This window comes from Moschus berezovskii, chromosome 7 (assembly GCF_049115385.1).
Source record: "Moschus berezovskii isolate FMDL1 chromosome 7, NW_MosBer_1.0, whole genome shotgun sequence".
Classification (NCBI taxonomy): domain Eukaryota; kingdom Metazoa; phylum Chordata; class Mammalia; order Artiodactyla; family Moschidae; genus Moschus; species Moschus berezovskii.
The window spans coordinates 90,473,018-90,499,266 of NC_142466.1; the positions used below are offsets into that span (position 1 = coordinate 90,473,018).

Sequence of the window (26,249 nt, forward strand, 5' to 3'; positions counted from 1 at the left end):
TCAAAGAGTCGGACAAGACGGAAGCAACTGAGCACACATTACATACCTGGAACTATTATTCTAAGTGCTTTTCTGTACAGATCCACAATCTGAATGCCCTCTACCTGAAGCATTTATGGTCAGATGTGTGTTGGAATTCAGAACTGGGAAGATTTTATACTATAATTTATGTAACAAGGTCTAGGGCAGCAACTTTTGAGCTGCCTCCTATTCACGAGGACGTTCTTCTTGTGGTTCTCGTCACTCAGGCACAGTCATGAACCTGAGCCCTCTCTTTCCGTTCTCTGGCTCCCAACATGATAGAAAATGAAATAGGGAATTGGAGAGTAAATGGATGTTTTCCTGAGATCAGAAGGAACTCTCTTCAGAATGGACGATGCCTCGACTCACAGGGGCAGAACAACAATGCACAGAAGTGGTGTGCATTAATATGGCCCAGAGGACGCGTGTGCTGGGCGGTCACAGACAGGCCCAGACTCCTCACACCTAAAAAATGCTACAAGCGAGAAAAGACAGAGCTTTGCCTGAACAAAAGTGGGGAAAACGTTCATCTGGAGAGGAACAGACAATATTTGAGTTAGTGACAAAGGACTTACAGAGTCCTATCTCGAGCCCACAGGTGCAAGGCTGCACACCAAGGCCACAGAGGCGGAGCCCAGAGCCAAGGTCATCTCCAGAAATGACTGAGCCCCTTTGTAACCGCTGCCAAAAGCCCCCGCTCCTCATTGGCCAGTTCCTGACCCCATATTAGGCAAAAATGCCCACCCCGCTGTTCACCCTATAGTGCCCTAACCAATCACTTAATGCTACCCTTCCAGCAAGAATTTTCTGTCTTGAGGCTCCAAAAGTTGGCTACTAACCCAGGCGGAGGCATCTTTCCCTGGTCTGTCAGGAAGTCAGCCTGTTGTATTTGCAGCTTCCCTCACTATTTATTCAGAAGGATCTATTCACTCAGAACTATCTATTCAGAAGTATCTATTACTTCCGTGAGCTCTCCCTTGAGCCAGCCTGCTGTTCTAATAGCTTCCTGTGGACTCTCCCCTGGTCTGTCAGGAGGTCAGCCCACTGTGCTTGCAGCACCTTCATTATCTCTGCTCTTTGTTCTTAATAAACTCACTCTTTTCTGAAATACTCTGTGTCGGAAATTCTTTTCCAACCCAAGCTCAGACTATGGTGACATGGCTCAATTAACTGAAACCCTTCTTAATGTTTTTAATTAAACGAAACTGTTACAATTTTAAACCATGGTAAATACACATGACATAAAATTTGCCATCCTAACAACTATACGGAATGTTTCACAAATTTGCGTGTCACCCTTGCATGGGGCCCATGCTAATCTTCTCTGCATCACTTCAGTGTCAGCGTGTATGCTGCCAAAGCAAACACTATGCCAACTGTTAACAAGTTGTATTATAAAAACACTTAAGCTGAATTGAGGACTTTACCAGATAGTCTCCAATAGCCAATATTCAAGCCTGTGGTCTCAGAATCACCCAGGAAGACATCAAACAAACAAGCAAACAAAACAATTCCCACCAAAAACGTCCAGGTAACAATCTCCGAGGGCAGTGGTCAAAGCATGTGCAGCACCCCGCTCATTCCCAGGCCCATACCCAGCCACACTGCCAGGGCCACCCAGCAGGTGCTGCAGAGGCAAGGGGACTCAAGATGCAACCAGGCTGCAATCTTCTCCCTCGACGGGCAGCCCCAGATTCAGGGCCTGCGAGGCAAGAAGTACCTGCTGCCCCTGCCACAGCCATCTGTTGCTGGAACCCCCTGGCAAGGCCTTGACACCCCAGGCCCTGCTCAGCCCTCAGACTGGGCCAGAGTCTGGACAGGCAGTACCACAGAAGGCTTGTGGCCTGCCCTCAAAAGACGCAGCGGGATGTGCCTCATTCAAAGAACCAAACACATCTGGATCCCCAGACCCAAAGGCGTGGAGGAGACCCATTTCATCAAGGACACAAGGCAGTATGACTCCAAGAGCAGCAGGACTGCGCTGATTTGCGCCAAGTGGTCCCTGTGTGCAGCCTTCTCAGGCCCACCCTGCAGAGGAGGCTGCGGGTCAGTGACCTGAGGGTGGACAGCCAGAAGCAGACGCATCCCTCCAGTGGCCCTTCTGAGACAGTCTTCTAGTTGGGGTCAAATGGAAAGGTTGTGTCTTACATCAAGTTCCTGTACTCCACCAACACCCTGGTCACACTCAGCCCTGGTCCAGCATCCCCACACTCTACCAGCTCAAAACTAGGGGACAACACAGGGATGCTCTAGAGTACAACCCCAACCTCCTGGATGACTCTTAGGGGCCCTGTGGCAAGCACAAGTGCTGTCCTCATGTTCATCTGCTACATTACCGCAGTGATAGGGTACATGAAGCCCTCCAACCTCAAGAAGGACATAGATAAAACTTTCCCAGAGAAGTCCCTGCATGTCGAGCTAATGCTAAGCAGATCTAGAACTTTAAAACCAGAAATGCAGAACCTGTCCAGAAAGTGTGGTTTGGAGCCATGACGGTGTCCATGTCTACCTGTACTTGGAGAAGTTGGTCTTGCAGGATGAGCTCAACAAGCAGAACTGCAGGCTCTGCACCGAGACCAGCAGCGACCTCCACAAGTGTGACATGGAGCAGCTCATTATCAAGTTAAAAGAAAGGTTTCAGTTCAACAGATGCGATCTAACTGGATTTGAGTTCATGGTGCCTGTGGTCTTGGAACTTGTTCTCCACCTTCCCAAGAACCAAGTGTTACCTCATTACAGATGCTTCATTGGAGCTTCCCTGGTAGCTCAGCTGGTAAAGAATCCACCTGCAATGCAGGAGACTCCGGTTCGATTCCTGGATCGGGAAGTTCCACTGGAGAAAGGAACTCACTCCAGTATTCTTGGGCTTCCCTGCTGGCTCAGTTGGTAAAGAATCTGCCTGCAATGTGGGAGACCTGGGTTCGATCCCTGGGTTGGGAAGATCCCCTGGAGAATGGAACAGCTACCCACTCGTCTCTGGCCTGGAGAATCCCATGGACTGTAAACTCCATGAGGTCACAAAGAGTCAGACACTACGGAACGACTTTCACTTTCACTTTCTTTCATGCAGCAGTCCTAGTCCTGCCAGCCTCCATGGCGTACTTCATGAGTCCGAACGTGGGCTTCCAGGACTGGAATGTCGATGGGGGCCTTCCCTGACTGGTACCGCTGCTTTGCCACACCCTTGTTTCCTTGGAGAGACATTACTTCCATTCCAAAGCACAGCACACTGCTACAATATTTCTAGGACTCCCCTCCTATGTTCTTCTGTGAACAAAATGTGGAATTTTGTTATGGTTTCTTTTTTTCCTGTGCCTGGGACTGATTTGGCATCAGGACTTTGATTTACAATGTGAAGTGGTGAGTCCTGACTTCACAGCATTTCTCATCTCTGCATCACCCAGCCTTCTACTACCATCATTGCCACTGCACTAGCATCTGGGAAGACCGTGGTCTCCAGATCTCGCTGCAAATGATGGATTTCTGGAGTTGACCTGTAAGAGCATTAATCTAGGCTACTTACGGTTTTCTGACATGGAAAGGTACATCATTTCTAAATTTTCACAATATTGCTAAAATGCCCTACTTTAAAACTGTACCATCAAAAATAGTTATAGATACTTCTCCACATTCTGGCCTATATCCTATATTAGAAAGTTTTTCTATCTTTTTCAACCTAAAAGTCAAAAAATCAAATCCCTTTACTGTTTTGCTTTGCACTTTTCCAACTATCAGTGGGACTGAATATTTTTGTATGTTTATATGTGAATTACCAGCATCTGAGACTTCCCAGGTGGCTCAGTGGTAAAGAATCCGCCTGCCAAAGCAGGAGATGCAAGTTTTGTACCTGGATCAGGAAGATCCCCTGGAGGAGAAAATGGCAATCCACTCCAGTATTCTTGTCAGGGGAAATCCCATGAACAGAGGAGCCTGCGGGGCTACAATCCATGGGGTTGCAAAGAGTCAAATGTGTGACTGAGCAATTGAACACCCACACACATGTACCAGCATATACCCTTTTTTTTTTTTTTTTATCATTTTGTATTGAAGTATAATTGATTTAAAAGGTACTTTTAATTTCTGCTGTTATTTGTTGTACTTCAGTTGCTAAGCTGTGTCCAACTCTTTTGTGACCCCATGGACTGTAGCCCACCACGCTCCTCTGTCCAGGGGATTTCCCAGGCAAGAATATTGGAGTGGGTTGCCATGTCCTTCTCCAAGGAATTTCTCTTGTACAGTGATGTCATTCAGTTATACATATATATACATTCAATTTTTAATATTATTTTCCATTATGGTTTATCATAGAATATTTTATTTGTTTTTCTCTTTTTGTGACTGGTTTATTTTACTAAGCATGTCCATCAAGATTTATCCACATTGTAGGGTATGTCAGAATTTCCTTCCTTTTCAAGGCTAAAAAATACTACGTTATATCACATTTTATTTGCCCATCATCAATGAACTGTTAAGTGAAACTTTTTTGAAAAATTTTCCCACTATGTTTATATTTTTAATTTTTATTGGGGTATGGTTGATTTACAATGTTGTGTTAGTTTCTGCTGTACAGCATAGTGAATGAGTTATCCATTCCTTTTTCAGATTCTTTTCCCATTAGGTCATGACAAATTATTAAGTAGAGTTCCCTGTGCAATATAGCAGGTTCTTATTAGTTATCTATTTTAAATATATTATTGTGTATATGTCAATCACAATCTCCCCTTGTAACCATAAGCTTTTTTTCTACAACTGTGACACTATTTCTGTTTTGTAAATAAGTTCATTTGTACCATTTCTTTTAGATTCCACATATAAGCGATATCATATGATATTTGTCTTTCTGGCTGACTTCACTCAGTATGAAAATTTCTAGGTCCATCCATGTTGCTGCAAATGGCATTATTTCATTCTTTTTTATGGTTGAGTAGTATTCTGTTGTATATATCCCCATCAACAGAGGAATGGATAAAGAAGATGTGGGACATATCGTAGAATATTGAATATGGTTCTCTGTACTATAAAGTAGGACCTTGTTGTTTATCCATTCTCTGTATAAAAGCTAATATCTGATAACCCCAACCTAATAATACATCCCTTTCCTAATCCTCTCCCCCTTGGCAATTTCCAGCCTGTTGTGTTTCATAGATAGTTTCATTTATGTCATATTTTAGATTGTATGATATTTGTGTTTTTCTGACTTACTTCACTTAGTATGATAATCTCTAGTTTCATCTGTGTTGCTGCAAATGGCATTATTTAGTTCTTTTTATGGCTGAGTAGTATTCCACTGTATGTATGTACCACATCTTCTTTATCCATTCATCTGTCAATGGACATTTAGGTTGCTTCCATGCCTTGGCTATTGTGAATAGCACTGCTATGAACATAGGCGTACACTTATCTTTGTGAATTACAGGTTTGTCTAGATATAACCAGAATATACCCTTTGCCCATTCTACACTTTGGGTTTTCATTTTCTTATCAATTTGTAGGAATTTTATTTTTATATATTCTTGGTATTAATTATTTGCCTATTATTAACTATTTTCTGTGATTCATGGGGTCGCAAAGAGTTGGACATGACTGAGCGACTGAACTGAACTGAACTGAACTATTTTCTCCTTTGTTTATGGTGCCATTTCCATACATTATATTAATATAATATTAATTTAATATTATCAAGTTTGTTAATATTTTTCTTATTTTTTGGAATTTCTTTTATGATTTTCCCTAACCTCAAGGATATAAATACATTTTCTTATAACCCTTTGTAGTTTGTTGATTTTTGTTGCTGTTGTTTATTTTTTGAGAATAGTGTGAGGTTGAAATCATCCAGGTAATATTTTTTTTCAAAATGGGTGGCTAATTGTCTTGGCAACATTTTTCTATTTATCCATTTTTTTCCTGATTTGAAATACTTAGTCGTATGCCCAGTTCTCATATGTATGTGGGTCTGTCTTTGACCTATTGTTCTGTTGCACTGGACTGTTTGTTAATTCCTGTGTCAGTGCCACTTCTGATCATCTTATAGTAGGCTTTGACATCTGGTGTCTGAGGAAGTCTCTACTATTTGTTATTTTCTTTCAAAATGTTTTTGTGTTTTCTTCTTTGCTTTCCCAAGTAAATGATAAAATTGTATTTTTAATGTATTATTTTGAAATTAGAGATATTTAAGGAGAAAGTTATATCTTTGTAGCAATCAGTTATCTCATCCATAACATGCTATTTATTCAGATCTTCTGTATTCTTCTAAAACTTTTAGAAGTTTCTACATAAACATCTTGGACATTTCTTGCTAGTTTGCATTAGTTAGGATAACTTAAGCTTCTATAACAAATAAGTCCAAAATTTCAGTGGCTTCATACAATGAAGTTTGGTTTTTATCTTATATAACAGATTCTATTACACACAATTCTTTAGGACCCACAGCTGAGAAAGGCATTGCCATCTTCAACTTTAGGTTTCCAAGGTTGCCCTGGCCAGTGAGAGGATTGAAAGAGGGTGGAAAAGATACAACCCTTCCCTTAACCTCCTTGACCAAGTGACACACATCGTTTCTACTTGATTTCACTGGGCAAATGTCACAAAACTCCAGCTAGATTTGAGGGAGTCTGGGAAATTCCCTGGCTGGATAGCTAACTACCAGCTACAACTTTATACAATGGAAGAATAGGGATTGGGGGACACTTAGCTGTTCCAGCCACCAATATCTTATGTTTATCTGTGGCCATTGTGAATTAAATTATTATGAATAGCTAAATTGGGTCAATTTATATAATGGAATACCATAAATACTGAAAATGAATGAACCAAGTTCTACACACACCAGCCTGGATGAATTTCAAATAGCACAGTATCGATCAGAAGCAGAAACAGATTCCAAAAGACATATGGATCAATTTACATTAAGTTCAAACCAAATAATGCGACCAAATGTATTGGGAGACACACACATGATACAGAACTTTTTTAGAGTAAGGAAATTATTAACACAGTGTTCATGATAGTGTTTATATCTACGGGGGTGAGGGAGGGGAAACACAAAGGCATGACACATGTGCCTGTATGACAAGCCTCAGGGGAACTGGTGAGGCTGTATTTCTTAAGCTTGGTGATAAGGGATACTGCACTCGTTTTAATTTTTGTAATCACATTTAGACATTATATGAAGAAGGAAATGGCAACCCACTCCAGTATTCTTGCCTGGAGAATTCCATGGACTGAGGAGCCTACAGTTCAAGCTACAAGTTACAGTTCAAGGGGTCACAAAGAGTCAGACGCAACGGAGTGACTTTCACTTAGACATTATATACATTCCTGTCTGGTCCATCTCCCCCCCTCCACACACATACACATGCACACAGCCACAACACACTACTGTGAATTTAGGATATTCAAAGCCTGAATCAGAAATTATAGGGTTGAAGTCAAGCCACACGGGAACAAAGCAATGAATCCAAGAAAATATAAAGATAATTAAAAGCTGCTGCTTTCATTTAAGGCAAGATGAAAGCAAATAAGCTTACAGTGTAGCTGGAGTAATTTAGACTAGAATAAATTAGACACTGGGAAGAAGAAACTCCTTGCTGAGACAGCATAAGACACCATCATATATTGCCAGTACATGTAGAATAATATTCAAGAATAGAGAAAAGCAGTTGTTGTTCTTGGGTTGGGCTGAGCCAAGGGATTTTAACTGAAGAGGCAACTCTGTGCCATTACCTGTATCTGTCAGGATCACTGAATTGAGAAGAATTCTAATAGCTTGTCTGACACACTGGAGCTTGTAGCATTTTTACCATCCCAGATGTTGGGGGGTGGCACTAGAACTGCCCAGGTATGAAGATATTAAACCAGACAATCTTTAGTCATATATTTTGCTTCTAGCACTCTGTGCGCATTAACAGCCAAGAATGCATGTTTACATATATTAGACTGATGAAAGGTAAATCTTATAATGTTTAAATATATATTAAACATATTATATGTATATTAAATTTTATAGTAGTAGAAGGTCAGTTAAAATTGGTTCAGTAGTATAGAGGACAATCTGGCAATGGTATCTAGTACTTGAGTGCACACACCCATTGATCCAGCAATCTTTCTGATAGGGATGTAATCTTGGATATATGTAGCTTTATCTTCAAAGATGTGTCTTGAAACATTATTGTAAATACAAAAATACAAGGCAAGCCCATCCCAATAAAAGAAGCACAGTGCATTTCTGGGATAGGATAACCTGAAATCATTAAAAGGAATGAAGGCCATCTGTTTGCCTTTGTTATGGCAAGATCTCCCTGTTACATTATTAAATGAACAAGCAAAGTTTAAACAAGGATTTAGGGTTGTGGGACTCAGGATCCCGTTTGTGCTCATGTGGGTAAAATGTAAACATATAGGTGTAATTTCTGCTAAGAGACTGCTAGCGGGCCAGTAAAACTTGTCCCCCTCTTCTTCCCAGGCATGTGACTAGATGACACTCCTGGTCTTTATTCTGGTTACAGGACTGAGTACTGTCAATGGGCTCCAGGATACAGACATGCTTATGACCCAGCTCCAATCTTGAAGAGTAGCACAAAAGCTTATAGGATAGATGAAGAAGCAAGACAGAAGGAACTAGACAGAGCCACTCGCCAATCAGGAAAGTCTCTGGATTGTTATGCTGAAATTACTCTGTACTATCAACCTCCATATCAACATGTAAGTATGGATATAGCCATGGTTTTCCTTTACCTATTCTGAAAGGAATCTCAAGACATTATGAACGCTGGTGACCTTTAAAGAGAAGGGCCAGATAAGGGCAGGAGTGAGGAGAGTCCTTTATTTCTCTTTCTATGCCTTTCTGTGCTGCTTGAGTTTTCTAATTTTATACCTGTATTATTTTATCTTTAATAGGAATTATCTAGGCAAAGAGATAACAACCTTTTTTCTCTTTTCTTCCTTACACTTCTTTGAATTAAAAACATAAATATTCTATGAAGACCTTCTAGAACTAATGCCCAAAAAAGATGTCCATTTCATTATAGGGGACAGGAATACAAAAGTAGGAAGTTAAGAAATACTAGAGTAACAGGCAAATTTGGCCTTGGAGACAGAATGAAGCAGGGCAAAGGCTAATAGAGTTTTGCCAAGAGAATGCACTGGTCAGAGCAAACACCCTCTTCCAACAACACAAGAGAAGACTCTACACATGGACATCACCAGATGGTCAACACCAAAATCAGACTGATTATATTCTTTTCAGCCAAAGATGGAGAAGCTCTATACAGTCAGCAAAAACAAGACTGGGAGCTGACTGTGGCACAGACCATGAACTCCTTATTGCCAAATTCAGGCTTAAATTGAAGAAAGTAGGGAAAACCACTAGACCATTCAGGTATGACCTAAATCAAATCCCTTATGATTATACAGTGGAAGTGAGAAATAGATTGGAGGGATTAGATCTGATAGAGAGCCTGAAGGACTATGGATGGAGGTTTGTGACATTGTACAGGAGACAGGGATCAAGACCATCCCCAAGGAAAAGAAATGCAAAAAGACAAGATGGTTGTCTGAGGAGGGCTTACAAATAGCTGTGAATAGAAGAGAAGCAAAAGGCAAAGGAGAAAAGGAAAGATATACCCATTTGAATGCAGAATTCCAAAGAATGGCAAGGAGAGATAAGAAAGTCTTCCTCAACAATCAGTGCAAAGAAATAGAGGAAAACAATACAATGGGAAAGACTAGAGATCTCTTCAAGAAAATTAGAGCTACAAGGGAACATTTCATACAAAGATGGGCTCAATAAAGGACAGAAACGGTATGGACCTAGAACAGAAGCAGAAGATATTTAGAAAAGGTGTCAAGAAGAACACCTCTTAGAAGAATACTCAGAAGAAATATACAAAAGAGAAGATCTTCATGACCCAGACAATCACAATGGTGTGATCACTCACCTAGAGCCAGACATCCTGAAATGCGAAGTCAAGTGGGCCTTAGGAAGTATCACTATGAACAAAGCTAGTGGAAGAGATGGAATTCCAGTTGATTTATTTTAAATCCTAAAAGATGATGTTGTGAAAGTTCTGCACTTAATATGCCAGCAAATTTGGAAAACTCAGCAGTGGCCACAGGATTCGAAAAGGTCAGTTTTCATTCCAATTCCAAAGAAAGGCAGTGCCAAAGAGTGCTCAAACTACCGCATAATTGCCCTCATCTCACATGCTAGTAAAGTAATGCTCAAAATTCTCTAAGCCAGTTTTCAACAGTACATGAACCATGAACGTCCAGATGTTCAAGCTGGATTTAGAAAAGGCAGAGGAACCAGAGATCAAATTGCCAACATCAAATTTGCAACATCAAATTGCCAACATCAAATTTGCAACATCAAATTGCCAACAATGTTTTTCATCCAACAATGAAAAAGCAAGAGAGTTCCAGAAAATCTACTTCTGCTTATTGACTATGCCAAAGCCTTTGACTGTGTGGATCACAATAAACTGGAACATTCTGAAAGAGATGGGAATATGAGAGCACCTGATCTGCCTCTTGAGAAATTTGTATGCAGGTCAGGAAGCAAGACTGAGAACTGGACATGGAACAACAGACTGGTTCCAAATAGGGAAAGGAGTACGTCAAGGCTGTATATTGTCACCCTGCTTATTTAAGTTATATGCAGAGTACATCATGAGAAATGCTGGGCTGGATGAAGCACTAGTTGGAATCAAGATTGCCAGGAGAAATATCAATAACCTCAGATATGCAGATGACACCACCCTTATGGCAGAAAGTGAAGAAGAAATAAACAGCCTCTTGATGAAAGTGAAAGAGGAGGGTGAAAAAGTTGGCTTAAAGCTCAACATTCAGAAGACTAAGATCATGGCATCTGGTCCCATCACTTCATGGCAAATAGATGGGGAAACAGTGACAGACTTTATTTTGTGGGGCTCCAAAATCACTGCAGATGGTGACTGTAGCCTTGAAATTAAAAGATGCTTGCTCCTTGAAAAGAAAGTTATGACCAACCTAGACAGCATATTAAAAAGCAGAGATATTACTCTGGCAACAAAGGTCCATCTAGTCAAAGCTATGGTTTTTCCAGTAGTCTTGTACGGATGTGAGAGTTGGACTATAAAGAAAGCTGAGCACAAAATAACTGATACTTTTGCACTGTGGTGTTGGAGAAGACTCTTGAGAGTCCCTTGGACAGCATGGAGATCCAACCAGTCTATCCTAAAGGAACAATTCTGAATATTCATTGAAAGAGCTGATGTTGAAGCTGAAGCTCCAATACTTTGGCCACCTGATGTGAAGAACTGACTCATTTGAGAAGACCCTGATGCTGGAAAAGATTGAAGGCAGGAGGAGAAGGGTACGACAGAGGATGAGATGACTGGATTGCATCACTGACTCAATGGTCATGAATTTGAGTAAACTCTGGGAGTTGGTGATAGACAGGGAAGCCTGGTGTGCTTCAGTCCATGGGGTTGCAAAGAGTCAGACACGACTGAGTGACTGAACTGAACTGACATAAACATGATCGGCCATCAGGGAAGTGCAATTCTAAACCACAATGATGTGTTACTGCACAGCTCTCAGAATGGTTAAAATAAAGAAAAAAAAAAAAGCAACACCAAATGCTGGTGAGAATGTTGAGAAAATGAACCACTCACACAGTGCTGTTGAAAATGGTACAATCTGGGAAATGGTTTGGCAATTTCTTAAAAAACTAAACATGCAGCTACCATGCTGTGCTGTCCTTAATCACTCGGTAGTATCCCACTCTTTATGACCCCATAGACTGTAGCCTGCCAGGCTCCTCTGTCCATGGGGATTCTACCATACCACCCAGCAACTGCACTCCTGAGTCTTTATTTCAGAAAAAAATAGTCTTATGTTCACACAAAACTTACATATAAATGTTCATAGAAGCTTTATTTGTGTTGCCAAAAGACAGAAACAAATGTCCTTCAGTGGATGAATGGTTAAATGAACTTTGTAACCTCCATACCATGGAATTCTACTTAGTACTGAAAAGGAACAAAATATTGGGACACCCTGGATGAATCTGCAGAAAATTATGCTGGGCAGAAAAAAAAAAACAATTCAAAAAGGCTACAAAGTATATGATTCCATTTATATAGCTTTTTTAAAATGATCATGTTATAGAATTGGAGTCCAGATAAGCATTTGCCACAGGTTAAGAAGGAACTGAGAGACATAGAGAACATATTCATGATTGCCAGGGGAGTGGAGAGGTGGGGGAGGAAAGGATTTGGAGTTTGGGGTTAGCAGATACAAACTATTTTGTAAAGGCTGGATAAACAAGGTCCTACTGTAGCACCGGAAACTATATTCAATATCCTGTAATAAGCCATAATGAAAAGAATATAAAAAAGACTATATATATAACTGATCATTTTGCTGTGCAGCAGAAATTAACACAACATTATAAATCAACTATACTTCAAGAAAGAAATAACAGCCACATAAGGGCTCCTTATGCTGATGAAAATAGTCTGTATCTTGACTGTACTGATGTTGATACCTGACTTATATGATACTTTGCAAGATTGGGTAAAGTGTACATGGGGTCGCTTTGTATTCTTTCTTACAGCTACTTATGAACCTATAAATATCTCAAAATTAAAAAGTTAGTTTAAAAAAAATGTTAAAGGAGAACTAAATAAATACAGGAAAATTAGGTAACAGTGCATATGCTCCCTAAGGACTGGGCAGAGCTGACTAGAACTCTGAATGACTGGAACCCTGGGAGGCATTAAATATGCCTATTGACCTAATCTATTTGACTGTTCACAATCACTGGGTTTTCTTGTAGTCTCCAGTGATTAGAGGTAGATTTTGGCTACGGATCTCCCCCCTGCCCAACAACTAGCCAGCAGATGGTATGTTGCAAAATGCAAACAAGTCTCAGACCAAATCCTACCAACAAAAACATCTGTCAGTAAGCAGGCATCAAAGCAATTATGAACCTGTTCTCATAGCTTAGTGGAGTCCCAGCCATCTGTCCCTTAGACACTCTGCGAAGGCTCATCCCAGGTAGATACGATCATGTTCTGGGAGCAGGGTGCAGTCAAACTTCTGGCAGGGTTAGGTGACAGAATCCTCCACTCTAGGTAGGACACAGGGCCAAATCCATTCAAGGTCAAGAACACCACTCTGCCATGCTCACAGATACCACATCCTTGTTCACAGGAGGGTAAAAGTGCATGTATAATACTTCTAGCAAATCCACACATCTTGGAAGATGCTTCCTCAGGAAAATTATTGATAACATTTCTTAGGCTAAGGGGTAAACTCTCTAATGAAAGTCAAGTTAGCTGAAGCACAGATGTTGATGAATTCTGATTTAGCATCTTTAAAAATTAGCTGAAACCTGGATTTAGCCAAAGTCTTGGCAAAAACAGCACACTCTCTGGGTAACTTGCAGAGAGTTTAATAAAAAGCTGATTTACAAAGTGTGAGTAGTGTGTGAAAAACCCATGATAATCTGGAGCTATTAACAACAGCAGCTATGAACCTGCAAGGGTTGGGGGATGAGCAGGTACCAGAACCAGAGGGTGGAGAGGGCTGCTCAACAGAGCTACGGACTTCAGCAGAGGGACACAGCCCTCCCTGATCTACAGAAAGAGAGCAGAAAGAAACCCAACTTTGTGTTCCTGACTCCCTCTTACCTGTTGCCAGTGTCTCCTAACCCCCACAAACCCTGCTGAAACCAGAGGCCAATTGAGGTCCTTGGTGCAAGTCAGCCTCCTGGGGCACAGAGGAAGGTAAAGAAGGGCAGAGTGAATCCTCAGGGGGCAAGTAGAAGAAACTCAACACACACCACCTCTGGACATTATCTTCAACTGTTAACCCATGGCAGAAATGTGGACTCGCTAATCTTAAATACAAATTTACCGTACAACCCAGTGAGTCCATTCCTAGGTAATCTACCCAAGAGAAATGGAAATATACGTCCATGCAAAACAGCACATAAGAATATTCACAGCAGCATATTATATAGCTCCTATGTGGGAACAACCCACATATTCATCAGCTAATAAATGAATAAACAAACTGGTACATCCATATGATAGAATATTATTCTGCAAGAAAAACTAAAGAACCAGTGGCACATGCTACAACATGGATGAACCTCAAAAATACTCTGAAGCAAATCAGGCACAAAAGACTGCATACCGTGTGGTGGCATTTGTATGAAATGTTCAGAAAAGATGAGCGGCAGCCTAGGACTAGGGGTAGGAATGGGGGATTAACCACGGCCAGTTGTCAGTGATCTCATTAGGGTCATTAGGATGATGGAAATGTGCTAAAACTGGATAGTCATGATGGTGAACTCTTTGGTCAATTTACTAAAAAGTATTGCACTGTACACTTAGGTGAATTTTATGGTACATGAATTATACTCAAGAAACTGTTTAAAATAACTGACTCACATATATATATCCTCTTATACATGCTGAAGTATTATAAAGCAAACTATACTCAGTCTAACAGCTGATCTTCAGTCATAAAGTATTATTACAAGTCCCACCCCTGGCCTGGAATCTGTATAGTGAGGTTTCACTTTGTAAAAAGACATATATGTATATATATAATTATATATAATTAGGAGTGATATTCTGGGTTTGATCCCTGGGCCAGGAAGACCCCCTGGAGAAGGGAAAGGCTATCACTCCAGTATTCTTGCCAGGATCATTCCATGGACAGAGGAGACTGGCAGGCTACAGTCCATGGTGTCGAAGAGTCAGACACGACTGAGTGACTAACACCTTCCCTTTTTTTTTCATTCTGCATCTGTTCTTTCTTTAAACAGTTGATTTCCTAGTATATTTTTAAATGACATGCAAAGAAATTTACTCACAGACAGTTTGGCTGGAACATAGCTATGGAAAGGAAATAAGCCATGGAAAATCTCTCAGACTTCTGTGTCAATTTTGACTGACCTGAGACAGAGAAAGCTTCATTCAGACCAGATTGAACAAAGGAGAGGGTAGGAAGAGAGTCCCTAAGAGAAACACATTTTCAGCTGTGCCCATACCACACTTGCCTCTGAAAAACAACCACCATGGAAAAACTCAAGCAAGAAGCGTGAACCCCAAGGTAAACTATGGACTCTGGGTGATAATGATGTGTTAGTGTATGTTCGCCAATTGTAGCAAACTTGCCACTCTGGAGTGTGTATGGGGACAGGGGTATATGTGAACTCGCTGCACCTCCTGCAAGAGTCTGCAGTCAGTCTAGAACTGCTCGAAAAAGTTGTCTATTTTAAAACTTTCAAAATAAATAGAAAATTAAAAGTAAGAACTGTCCAATTTTAAGGCTAGTGATATCATGAAGTCTTCTCTTTCTCTCTTGGAAAATCCCCCACCTCCCACCCACCACCAGCCCTCATTTTCAGTCTGGGAATCTAGCAAAGTATGGCTAAAAATTAAGCACCTTCGTCTCACAATTCACTTAATCAACCTCCTGAAAAGGAAACTGTCCATTAAATGGAAAACAATTTGCATTTTCAGCACAAAGAACTCTCTGCCTTGTGGGCTTCCAGCCTCTCCTGAATTGTGCCATTTCTCTTAAGAGCCATAGACTTTTTAAAGGTTCCATGTGAAGTGGTCAGAGCCAGGAGTGGGGCATGGAGAACACTTGATTGTCTGGGCCAACCTTGTTCCCTTTGTTCATTTGAGCAGAGCTCAATCTTATTTCTAGAATGTCCAGGCTGACAGGCTCCATACATGGGCTTTACCACTCCCCTGCTTCAGGGAGTTAAGCCCCAGAAGCACTCACTCTCCCAGAATTCCCTGCTGGGAACTGTACTAAAGAAGAATGGCTGCTGCCATGATGAATAGGCTGTTTTCCTTCTGCTGTGTGTTAGGGCCTGGGTTTAGGAAGGTGCTTGTCACCGCTAATCTTTAACAGGTGGTGGGAATGCCAGGGAAGACAGGGCTTCTTCTGTGAGGCAGTAAATAGAAAAGCTTGAATTCAGGAGCCAAAGGAACAGAAATGGTGTGAAATACGAGTGAAGCAGAGGCTTCAGAGGTGTGAAGAGCAGGCTCATTCTTGTCCTCCTCCCTCCATGCCATCCCTCTCAACAACTTTTTTCATCTGCTTCCAGTAATGGTTGACATTCCTTTAAAAGGAGACAAAGTCTCTCTTGCTTCTCTAATTATAAATACAGACTAGGTTAAAATGCAATATAGAATAGACTTCCAGAAAGATGGAGTGAAAATACTTTTCCCTATTTCTACTATGAAATGCAACTAAAACAGGCAACGTGGACATAATACATAAAACAAACATAAGAAGACTCCAAAAGAGAGTGAGAAGCGTAGCTACGGGCCTTGAAACCTGAGGAAACCAGCCATGAGTTTCCTGGGTTTTATTTTTGCCTCACATATCCCAGACTTATTGCTGGAGAAGCTGGATATTTAGAAACACCAACAGATATGGACATAAAAAGTGCCAACAAGAGTTTGCTGTCTCTAACAAAAGGACTAGAAAAGGGGCACCCTAGCAAGGCTGAAAACTTTAGAAAATAACTGCTTTGCTGCAGGTAAACAACTCAGATAAGCTCCTACTGCCGCCCTCGCCTCCAAAGGTTGAGGGTGGAGCTAACACTTCCACCCTGAGGAGGCTGCTCTAACAAGGATTCCAACCCCTGTCAGGTTGGCATCAGATAAGGCTGAGCAGGATGCCAGGACTTTCATCCCAGCCATCCTACCCCTCATGTCAGCTGAGACTTGAGCTTCCACTTCTACCTGACAGTGCCAGAGCACCCCCTCAGCTCTCTCCCCTCTTCCGTCCCCTGGGATCATGTCAGAGGAAGCCTAGTAGAGATTCAGGACTTATACCATCACTGCAGAAACAGTGAGACCACTGCCTTCAAGTACCACTTGTGGAGAGCAGTAAGGATGCACTCTTTCCCCCCAAAATCCAGAGTAGCCTGTGAGGAACCAGAACTCCTACCCAAATTCAGCAACCCCAAGTGGAGGCCAAGTGGAAAACCTGATAGAAAAATGTCAGCACCCTCTCCTACCCCTTCTGAAGCAATGTCCATACACACCTAAATAGGAAAATTTAAATATGATTCAGAGTCTCACAACTTAAAACCAAAAATATCTAAGATTCTATTAAAAAAAAAAAAAACACGCCAAGAACCAAGAAGATCTCGGTTTGAGTAAGATAAAAGCAATCAACAAATACCAACATTGACATGACATAGGTATTAGAATTATCTGATTAGAATTTTTAAAAAGCTACCATAAAAACACTTCAGAGAGCAATCACAGACCCAAGTAAAACAAAAGAAAAATAGAATGTTTCAGCGAATAAATAGAATATATAAAAAAATCAAATGGAAATTTTAGAACTGAAAAGTACAGAAAGTGAAATTAAAAACTCATTCGATGGGCTCAATAGCAGAAAGGAGAGACCAAGGAAAGAATCCATGAACTTAAAGATAAAACAATAGGAATTATCCAATCTAAACAGTGGGGAAGGAAATGGCAACCCACTCCAGTATTCTTGTCTGGAGAATCCCATGGACAGAGGAGCCTGGCAGGCTATAGTACATGGGGTCTTAAGACTCAGACATGACTGAGCAACTAAACTGCAATCTAAACAGAGAAAAAATACACTAAAAAAAATGCACAGCATCTCAGAGACCTACAAGGAAGGACCACAAGAAAAGTCTCACGTTTGTGTCACCAGAGTCCCAGAAGAAGAGAAGAAGGAAGAAGGAATATTTGCAGAAAGTATGAATGAAAAATTCTCAAATCTGTGAAAATGTATAAGCTTACAGATTCAAGAGGCTAAGTGAATCTCGAAGAAGATAAACTCAAATAAACCCACACCAAGAAACATAACTAAACTCCTGAAAACCGAACACAAAGAAAAATGTCTTGAAGGCAAAGAAAGAGAAACAACACTTTACCTATGAGAAAAATTATTTGAATGACATGAGACTCACCAGAAACCAGAGAGGCCAGAAGGAAGTGGCACAACAATTCCCAAGTGCTGAAAGGAAAGGATTGTCAACTATAAATCCTCTATTCAGTGAAATCATCCTTCTGGAGTGGAGAGGAAATTGAGACATTCTCTGATGAAGAAAAGCAATGAGAATGTGCCACCAGCAGAACTGCTATAAAAGAACAGCTAAAGGAACTTCTCTAAACAGGTAGGAAATTAGAACAGAAAAATCTTGGAATATCAGGGAAGAAGAAAGAACAATAAAAAGAGTAAAAATGTGGGTAAGTACCACACATTTTCTTTCTCAAAAAGAAAAGCAATATATGGGAGAGAAAAGGAAACTTATACATCCAATAATAATAGTGGCTAAACTTGGAGAGCTTACTCTATGCAAAGCATTTTGCCCACCTCATCTATTTAACTTTTACAAAAGCCCAGATGGAATTATCATCTCCTCCAGTTTATTGATGTGGAAATTCTGCAGTAAGCATATTGGAGGCAGAGTTTGAACAAACAGTGATCAAATTAATTTTCAACCTCAAATTCTTAACTATTACAGTCCATAGGATTCCAGACACTGAACTGCTTTCCTTGAAGCAGCAATTAGCAGGGAGACAAGAACACGTTCTCTGGAAGAGAGAAAATCTTGCATGGAAGAAAGATCCCAGAAAATTGTTTAACAGAGCCTTAGAAAAGAATGAAAGGAAACAAAGAATAAGATTCTACAAGAGCAAGAATTAGTCTAGAACAGAAACAGAATTTGAAAGCTCTTAGGTGATATCTTTTGTGCTAGTAAAGACCTGGGAGCCCAGAAAGGATATGAAATTTGTCCAAAATCTGCAGACCGTGTCTGAGTGAGGACTAGAATACATAACTACTGACCCCTAGACCACTGCCTAGTCGCTAAGTTGTGTCCGACTTTTTATGATCCCCATTGACTGTAGCCTGTCAGACTCCTCTATCCAAGGAATTTTCCAGGCAAGAATACTGGAGTGGGTTACTATTTCCTACTCCAGAAAATCTTCCCAGGGATCAAACCCACGTCTGCTGTGTCTCCTGAATTGGTAGGCAGATTCTTTACCACTGTACCACATGGGAAGCCCAATAATAGCTTACCAAACTACATATCCTATAAACGCATTTTTAGAAAAGTGTTACTACCTGCTATCTCTCTATCTACAGAGAAACAAAAAGCCTAGAAGGAAACACTCAAAGACATCATACACCAGTGACCCTCAACCCTATCAGATTCTCTCTTTATATTATTTTTTAATGCTCATTAATCTTCTTGAAATGAAAGTTTTATATATAAATGATTTTTAAATTAACATATGCCCTGGCTATGATGTAAAGGATAAACACAAGGAAAGTAGTTTATAATTTTTTATTGTTTTAAGTATAATAAATGCTTATGGTACAATTACCCTAGAAAATAACAGTGCCCCCATAAATTTCTAAAACAATTCCTAAGGAGAGATACTGCCACCTTTGAATATCATTCTATTTTTTTAAGGTAACGAGGGGGTGAGATTATGATTTTTAAATTTCCTTTTCAATAGAAAATGGTTTTCTTCGTAAAGGAATGTCTATTGCTTTTATAATCAGAAAAGTAGTGTTTGCGGTGACACACGACCATGGTATGTTTACTACAAGGAGAGGAGAAAGTCTCCAAGAACACAACCTACCTCAAATGAGTAAGCTTTCCCAATCCCATCTCCTGCTCCAGTGATCACTGAAAAAAGCAGAAATGGTTTTAAAGGATAGAATTAATTAATCTTTAAGATCTTCTTTCTTGCTGGCTACATTTGACTGCAGGCTTGCTCTCTAAGATACAATATAATATTCCAAAGCAATGCCCTCCTACTCTCTAACCCAACTCTGTTCAACTGTGACCAACTTTGCTTAACTGAGAATGTTCCAGCCTTTTTCCTTCACTAAATTGGAAGGACGGATGCTAAAGCTGAAACTCCAATACTTTGGCCACCTCATGCGAAGAGTTGACTCACTGGAAAAGATTCTGATGTTGGGAGGGATTGGGGGGCAGGATGAGAAGGGGACAACAGAGAATGAGATGGCTGGATGGCATCACCGACTCGATGGACATGGGTTTGAGTGAACTCCGGGAGTTGGTGATGGACAGGGAGGCCTGGCGTGCTGTGATTCGTGGGGTCGCAAAGATTTGGACACGACTGAGCAACTGAACTGAACTGAACTGAACTTCAAAATGAAGCTTTTTTTTTTTGGATGGGGTTGGGGAGAAGAGTTGGTGAGGCTATGGAAAACATGGTCCAAAATGAAACAAAGTGCCTCAGCCAGAGAACGCTTTATTCAGACCCCATAAGGGTTTACAGTTCTAGACCTTAACTCATCAAGGACAAGCAGTGTACTCTGTTATCTCTCTACCCACACACCCAGTTGTCACTGTAAGCATGTTTCAAGGTTCCTAGTGAAAGTCAGCGTCTCCCCATTTCCTATCCTCACCCTCATGAGACAGCAGAAATCAAAACCCATGGAAGATAACTTTTAACAAGAAGCAAAATACAGAAATGAAAAAAGAGGATGGAACCTAAGAATGGTTGGAACCTCAAGAATTTGTGCTCATTAGATCAACTGATTAACAGATGACAGTGAGATGTGCCATCTAGTCCTTTTATAGTCCATAGCCCATAGATTTAATTTTTTTTAATTGGAAGAATATTGCTTTATAGTGTTGTGTTGGTTTCTGCCATATAACAATGGAAATTGGTCATAATTATATATTCCCTGCCCCCAGCCCACCCCTCTAGGTCATCACAGAGCACCAGGCTTGGCTCCCTGTGTTATACAGCAGCTCCCCACTAGCTATCTATGTTACACATAATAGTGTATATATGTGAATTCTACTTTTTCCAGTTCTTGCCACCCACTCCTTCCTTTGCTGTGTCCACAAGTCCATTCTCTACATCTGCATCTCCATTCCTTCCCTGCAAATAGGTTCTTCGGTACCATTTTTCTAGATACCATATATATGTGTTGATGTATGATTTTTTTCTCTTTCTGACTTACTTCGCTCTGTGTTACAGACTCTATGTTCATCTACCTCACTGCAACTGACTCAATTTCTTTCCTTTTAGAACTGAGTAATTTTCCATTGTATAATAGCACATAGATATTTAATGACTGAGCTCTAGAGTAAAACTTAATTGTGTGAATGTCATAGTTTCAAGATAAACTACAATTCAGTGTATACCTATCTGCAATTTACCTTTGCAGCAACAATCGAAGGATGTGCTTTTCACAAGTGTGTACGAAAGCTGTGTGTGCGTTTAGTTTACTTGAGAGGGAGAGCGGACCAAGCTAAACAAACTTCAAGCAGCACACTGGCAGAAGCACCCTCATTCTAATAATTACCAATTATTTTATGTGTTTATTGGATACTTTTAAGTGACTCCATGCATATGACCTATTTTACTTGGTAGAGGTACTATGCTCAGGGTTCTGCTGTCTTCTGCTCCATCTTCCCCTTCCTTACAGGCATCCTCCAAATCACCAAGTACCAGGCCTGACCTGTAGAGTCAAGATGCTGTCACTAAGTGGCTGGCATCTACTGAGTGTTTACTTTCTGCCGTGCAGTTTATTTGGGGGATTTGTTTGTTATTCACTTAGACCTAATCATTTACCAACTAAATTACACAGCATGAGATGGGACAGGGGACAGAAGAGAGGAGGCGGCTGGCTTCCGAGGTTCCTGGCTGCCTCTCCTCCCGCTCCTGTGTGTAGCAGTGAAGTCTTCGGTGCCGCCTCCGTCCCCATTCCCAGATCAGCCCTGGGACACAGGTTAAATTAGGTCCAGGCTCTAACATTCCACAGCCACCTGAGCTCCCACTAGCAGCTTCTTCACGGGAGTTGGGGGTGAGGGTGACAGATGAGGCTGTTTGAATTTAGGGAGAAGGTGGAACAGTGATCGTAGGTCCAGTAAAGCTCTTCCTTGTCAGGCTTACAGAAACACAGAAAGCTCATGTGGCTGGGCAGCCCCACAGCCACCATCTCATCTAACATTCAAAACAAGCCTGTAATGTGGGGACCATCATTTCCCTTATAAATGAGGAAGCTAAGGGAAAGTTCTTAACCCAATCAAGGCCGCAGTGCTAAAGATGATGGCAGCAGGATCTGAACCCAGGCTCTGATCTTGGCCCCACACCTCTGTAGAGGATACCAGTGACAAAATTAGGAAATTGGCCACATATGGCTGCATATGAATTTCTTTTGGAATGCTTGTTCCTAGAAGGGTCGAGTTCTAACTCCTCAGAGCACGGCATTTAAATCTGTGTGGAGTCAGACTTAAAGGATCCAGAACACTCAAGTTCAGACTGCTCAGCAAGTACATTGGGAACTTCCTACTGACCTGAGAGGAAGGAGTTCTCACACATACATATTCTCTCTCTCTCTCTCTCTCTCCAGATATAACAAGCGACAGTTAAAAACACATTTTTTCATGCCAAACAATTTTCATGTAATAACTTTTTAATTTCCAATGCTGATGGTATGAGGTTGCCAGCTTTTGCAAATAAGGACACAGGATGCCCAGTTAAATTTGAATTTCAGGTAAACAACAAATAATTTTTTAGTATAAGAATGTCCCACGTAATAACTGGAGTATCATATATTAAAAATTACTTATCACTAAATAAGAAGTTCAAATATAACTTGAGTATCCTGTATTTTATCTGGCATCCCTACAAAGTTGTTTACAATCTCTCCTATTTAGCCTGGGATTGTAGTCCTAAAACCACTTAAATTCTTTTTTTTTTTTTAAGTCACTGGATTTCTTACTACCATATTGTAGCATAAAACCTGACAGTTGGGTTTCTGTTTTTGTTTTTTCCTTTTTCATAATGCAGGTGCTTAGCTTATGCTTTGATTGCCAGTTAGGCATCAATTTCAAAAAGGCATCTACTTTAAAGATGGTGATCACTAATAAAAGTTATGTTGGCCACAGGATAACGTAAAGAGCCAGGCAACCTCCCCCAAACGAGGTCTCTTTTTAAAAAATTTTGTTCTTCAGTTGCTAAGTCGTGTCCAATTCCTTGCAACCCCACAAAACTGCAGCACACCAGGCTTCCCTGTTCTTCACTATCTCCCAGAGTTTGCTCAGACTCATGTCCATTGAGTCAGTGATGCTATCTCACCCTCTGTCACCCCCTTCTCCTCTTGCCCTCAGTCTTTCCCAGCATCAGGGTCTTTTCCAATGAGTCAGCTTTTCACATCAGGTGCCCAAAGTATTAGAGCTTCATCATCAGTCCTTTCAATGAAAATTCAGGGTTCATTTCTTTAGGATTGACTGGTTTGATCTCCTTGCTGTCCAAGGGACTCTCAAGAGTCTTCTCCAGCACCACAATTCAAAAGTATCAATTCTTCGGCACTCAGCCTTCTTTATAGTCCAACTCTCACATCTGTACATGACTACTAGAAAAACCATAGCTTTGACTATACGGACCTTTGTAAAAAAAAAAACAAAACAAAACTGATGTCTCTCCTTTTTAATACGCTGTCTAGTTTTGTCATAGCTTTTCTTCCAAGGAGCAAGCATCTTTTAAAAACCTTGGTTGGTTTCAATAACTGACCATTTTGACCACATGTTTTTTTCTCTTCCTGCACTTTAAATTCCCTCCCTTATGTTTTACATTCACTATGAAAGAAAGAGTTCTTGAAACCCTAGGCGCCCAATCCAGAGTAAAATAAAAGCAGAAGCCCAGGCCCGTTCACTCTCTCCCTCTCTTTCTACACACAACCTTGTTGTGGCACCAAGTGTGCTATATAATTTACAGGTCCTGTAAGTAATAAACCTTTATTTTTTCCTAAGATTCCTCATGGAGCTGAAAGGCATTTTGCAATCATAGTAAGATTCACAAGGGCCAGCCAGGTCACAGCATTGGTTATTGATAGACTGACACCAACACATAATACCAACTTTGAAATGCAAACCTGGCACTTCATTCAAGGAGATGCTGAAACCATAGCCTCATGTTCTTCACCTTAAACTCAGTATAGCGCTGAAATTCTGCATGACAGTTTCAGAAGCTAAATCCTATTGAGAGGCAGTGATTAATCAATCTACTTGGGACATACACCAGACCCAGATTCTGAATATAACCATTTAAAAACATGTCTCCATAGAGATCTTTATTGCCTTGATTTTGCATTACCCTCACTTCGTGAAAGGTCTCTGAGAAATTATTATAATAAAATGGATTTAAATTATTATTGGATTTCAGAATTTTGAAGCTCCGTTTAAGAAAATGAAAGCACTCTGGGTTTTTGAAACTCTGGGGAAGAGGATACATAATTTTCTGCCTCATCCATGATTTGTATCATCAGAAACTCCAAAAATAAGAAAACCCAACTAGTGAGGATGAGAGGAAAAGCACGCAGGAAAGCACTGAGCCACATTCTTCCTGAATGATTCTCCTGACACCTCACATCACCCTGCTCAGTTTCATCTGTACTTTCCAACCCTGCAAATTAACCCAAAGGAATTACATCTTTGCTCTCAAAAGGAAAAGATGCAACATATAATTGAGACCTAAATAATAATAAAAACAACAACAAAAAAAAAGATGGAAAGCTTTCTTTACCTGCCCACTCTCCCATTGACTTCAAGAAAGATCTTGGCAAAACTTTCCTTAAGTGCAGGAAAATACATTTAGAGAATCTCACGCATTTCATCAGGTAGACCAAGCAAACCAGCAACCCTACGAAGATGAAGAACTGCTCCAGAACCTCCCCCATGATGGCACCACGGCAGATGCTGTTTCAGACCTGGTCCAGTCCCTCACAGCCTTCGAAGTGAGCGTGGCTGCTCTGCAGGAGCATCAGTCCCCTTCTGGAGTCACTGGGAACAATCCAATGAGTTACTGTGTCGAGGCATTCAGATTAGAGTAACTTCTTTACACAATCCTCTGATTCACGGGCTTTGGAATAAAATATTCTTTCTAATATCTTTATAGCACTGTTGGGCTTTTGTGAGGGAGGGGAGTGTTGAAGAAGTCAAAGGCGAACATAAAGATAAAGACTGGACCAAGGAAAATGGCAGCCCAGCATTCCCTCCCTAAATCTGGAAGCTAAAAAAGATACTAAAAAGTATGCAAAATTCTAGAAGTCATTCATTCACTTAGCCAACAACTATCTATTGACTGCCTACCAGGTGGCAATCACTGTTCGAAGCCTTGGGAATAGAGAATAGAAAACACGGCCAGTCACTGCCAGGGGGAGCTGAGATTAAGAGTCAATATGCAAATAAATAAGATAATGTCACATATCAGCGCCATAAAAAAGTGCTGTGGAGTGACAGGAAAAAAATCTGTGAAAAGGTGGTATTTTGAGCTGAAATTTGCATGGAAAGAAGATAGCCCTGCAAAGATAAGTTTCCCCCTCCAGGCTGAGGGAACAGCTAGCACAAGTGCCCTGAAATGAGAAAGATGCATGTATTTGAGGAACGAATAGCACTACATAGAGGATCTGGTGTGTTTACAGGACAGAAGGAAAGAATACAGTAGGATGGAGGCATGCGGAGTTGCCAGATACCCCTGGTGAGGAGTCTGGACTCTACTCAAGTGAGAGAAGCCACCAAAGACACTCAGATAACTGGTAGTGGTTGTTCAGTCACTCAGTCGTGTCCGACTCTTTGCGACCCCACGGACTGCAGCACACCAAGCTTCCCTGTCCTTCACTGTCTCCTGGAGTTTACTCAGACTCATGTCTATTGAGTCGGTGATGCCATCCAACCATTTCGTTCTCTGTCATCCCCTTCTCCTCCTGCCCTCAGTCTTTCCCAGCATCAGAGTCTTTTCCAATGAATCGGCTCTTCTCTTCAAGTGACCAAAGTACTGGAGCTTCATCTTCAGCATCAGTTCTTTCACTGAATATTCAGGGTTTATTTCCTTTAGGATTGACTAGTTTGATCTTGCAGTCCAAGGGATTCTCAGGAGTATTCTCCAACACCACCATTCAAAAACATCAGTTCTTCAGCTCTCAGCCTTCTTCATGGTCCAACTCTCACATCCATACATGACTACTGAAAAAAACATAATTTTGACAATATGGACCTTTGTTGGCAAAATAATGTCTCTGCCTTTTAATATGCTGTCTAGGTTTGTCATAGCTTTTCTTCCAAGACAATAGCATTACATAATCTGAGTCACTCGATGCAGAGAAAAATGACCTTTTGGAGGTGGGGATGGAGAGTGGTCATGACACTGAAACAGGGGAGTGAAGAGACTCTG

At 40.8% G+C, this 26,249-nt stretch overlaps 1 protein-coding gene, 1 non-coding gene and 1 pseudogene across 2 annotated transcripts in view; 1 reads left to right on the forward strand and 2 right to left on the reverse strand.

Moving 5' to 3' along the window:
• The window catches only part of HSD17B3 (hydroxysteroid 17-beta dehydrogenase 3), a 42,930-nt gene extending 17,904 nt beyond the window's left edge, over nucleotides 1–25,026 (reverse strand). The window contains exons 1-2 of the mRNA XM_055427935.2: nucleotides 24,603–25,026; nucleotides 19,674–19,720 (exon numbers count right to left, since the gene is read on the reverse strand). Of these exons, the coding sequence (XP_055283910.2) occupies nucleotides 19,674–19,720; nucleotides 24,603–24,756 (201 nt within the window). The 5' untranslated portion in view covers nucleotides 24,757–25,026. The remainder of the gene's footprint in view (nucleotides 1–19,673; nucleotides 19,721–24,602) is intronic.
• Nucleotides 377–8,494, forward strand: LOC148777398 (CDK5 and ABL1 enzyme substrate 2 pseudogene; annotated as a pseudogene).
• LOC129557701 (U6 spliceosomal RNA) lies at nucleotides 1,283–1,385 on the reverse strand. Its single transcript, XR_008686291.2, has one exon. It is a non-coding gene; the product is annotated as a U6 spliceosomal RNA (small nuclear RNA).
• Nucleotides 25,027–26,249: the final 1,223 nt, after the last annotated feature.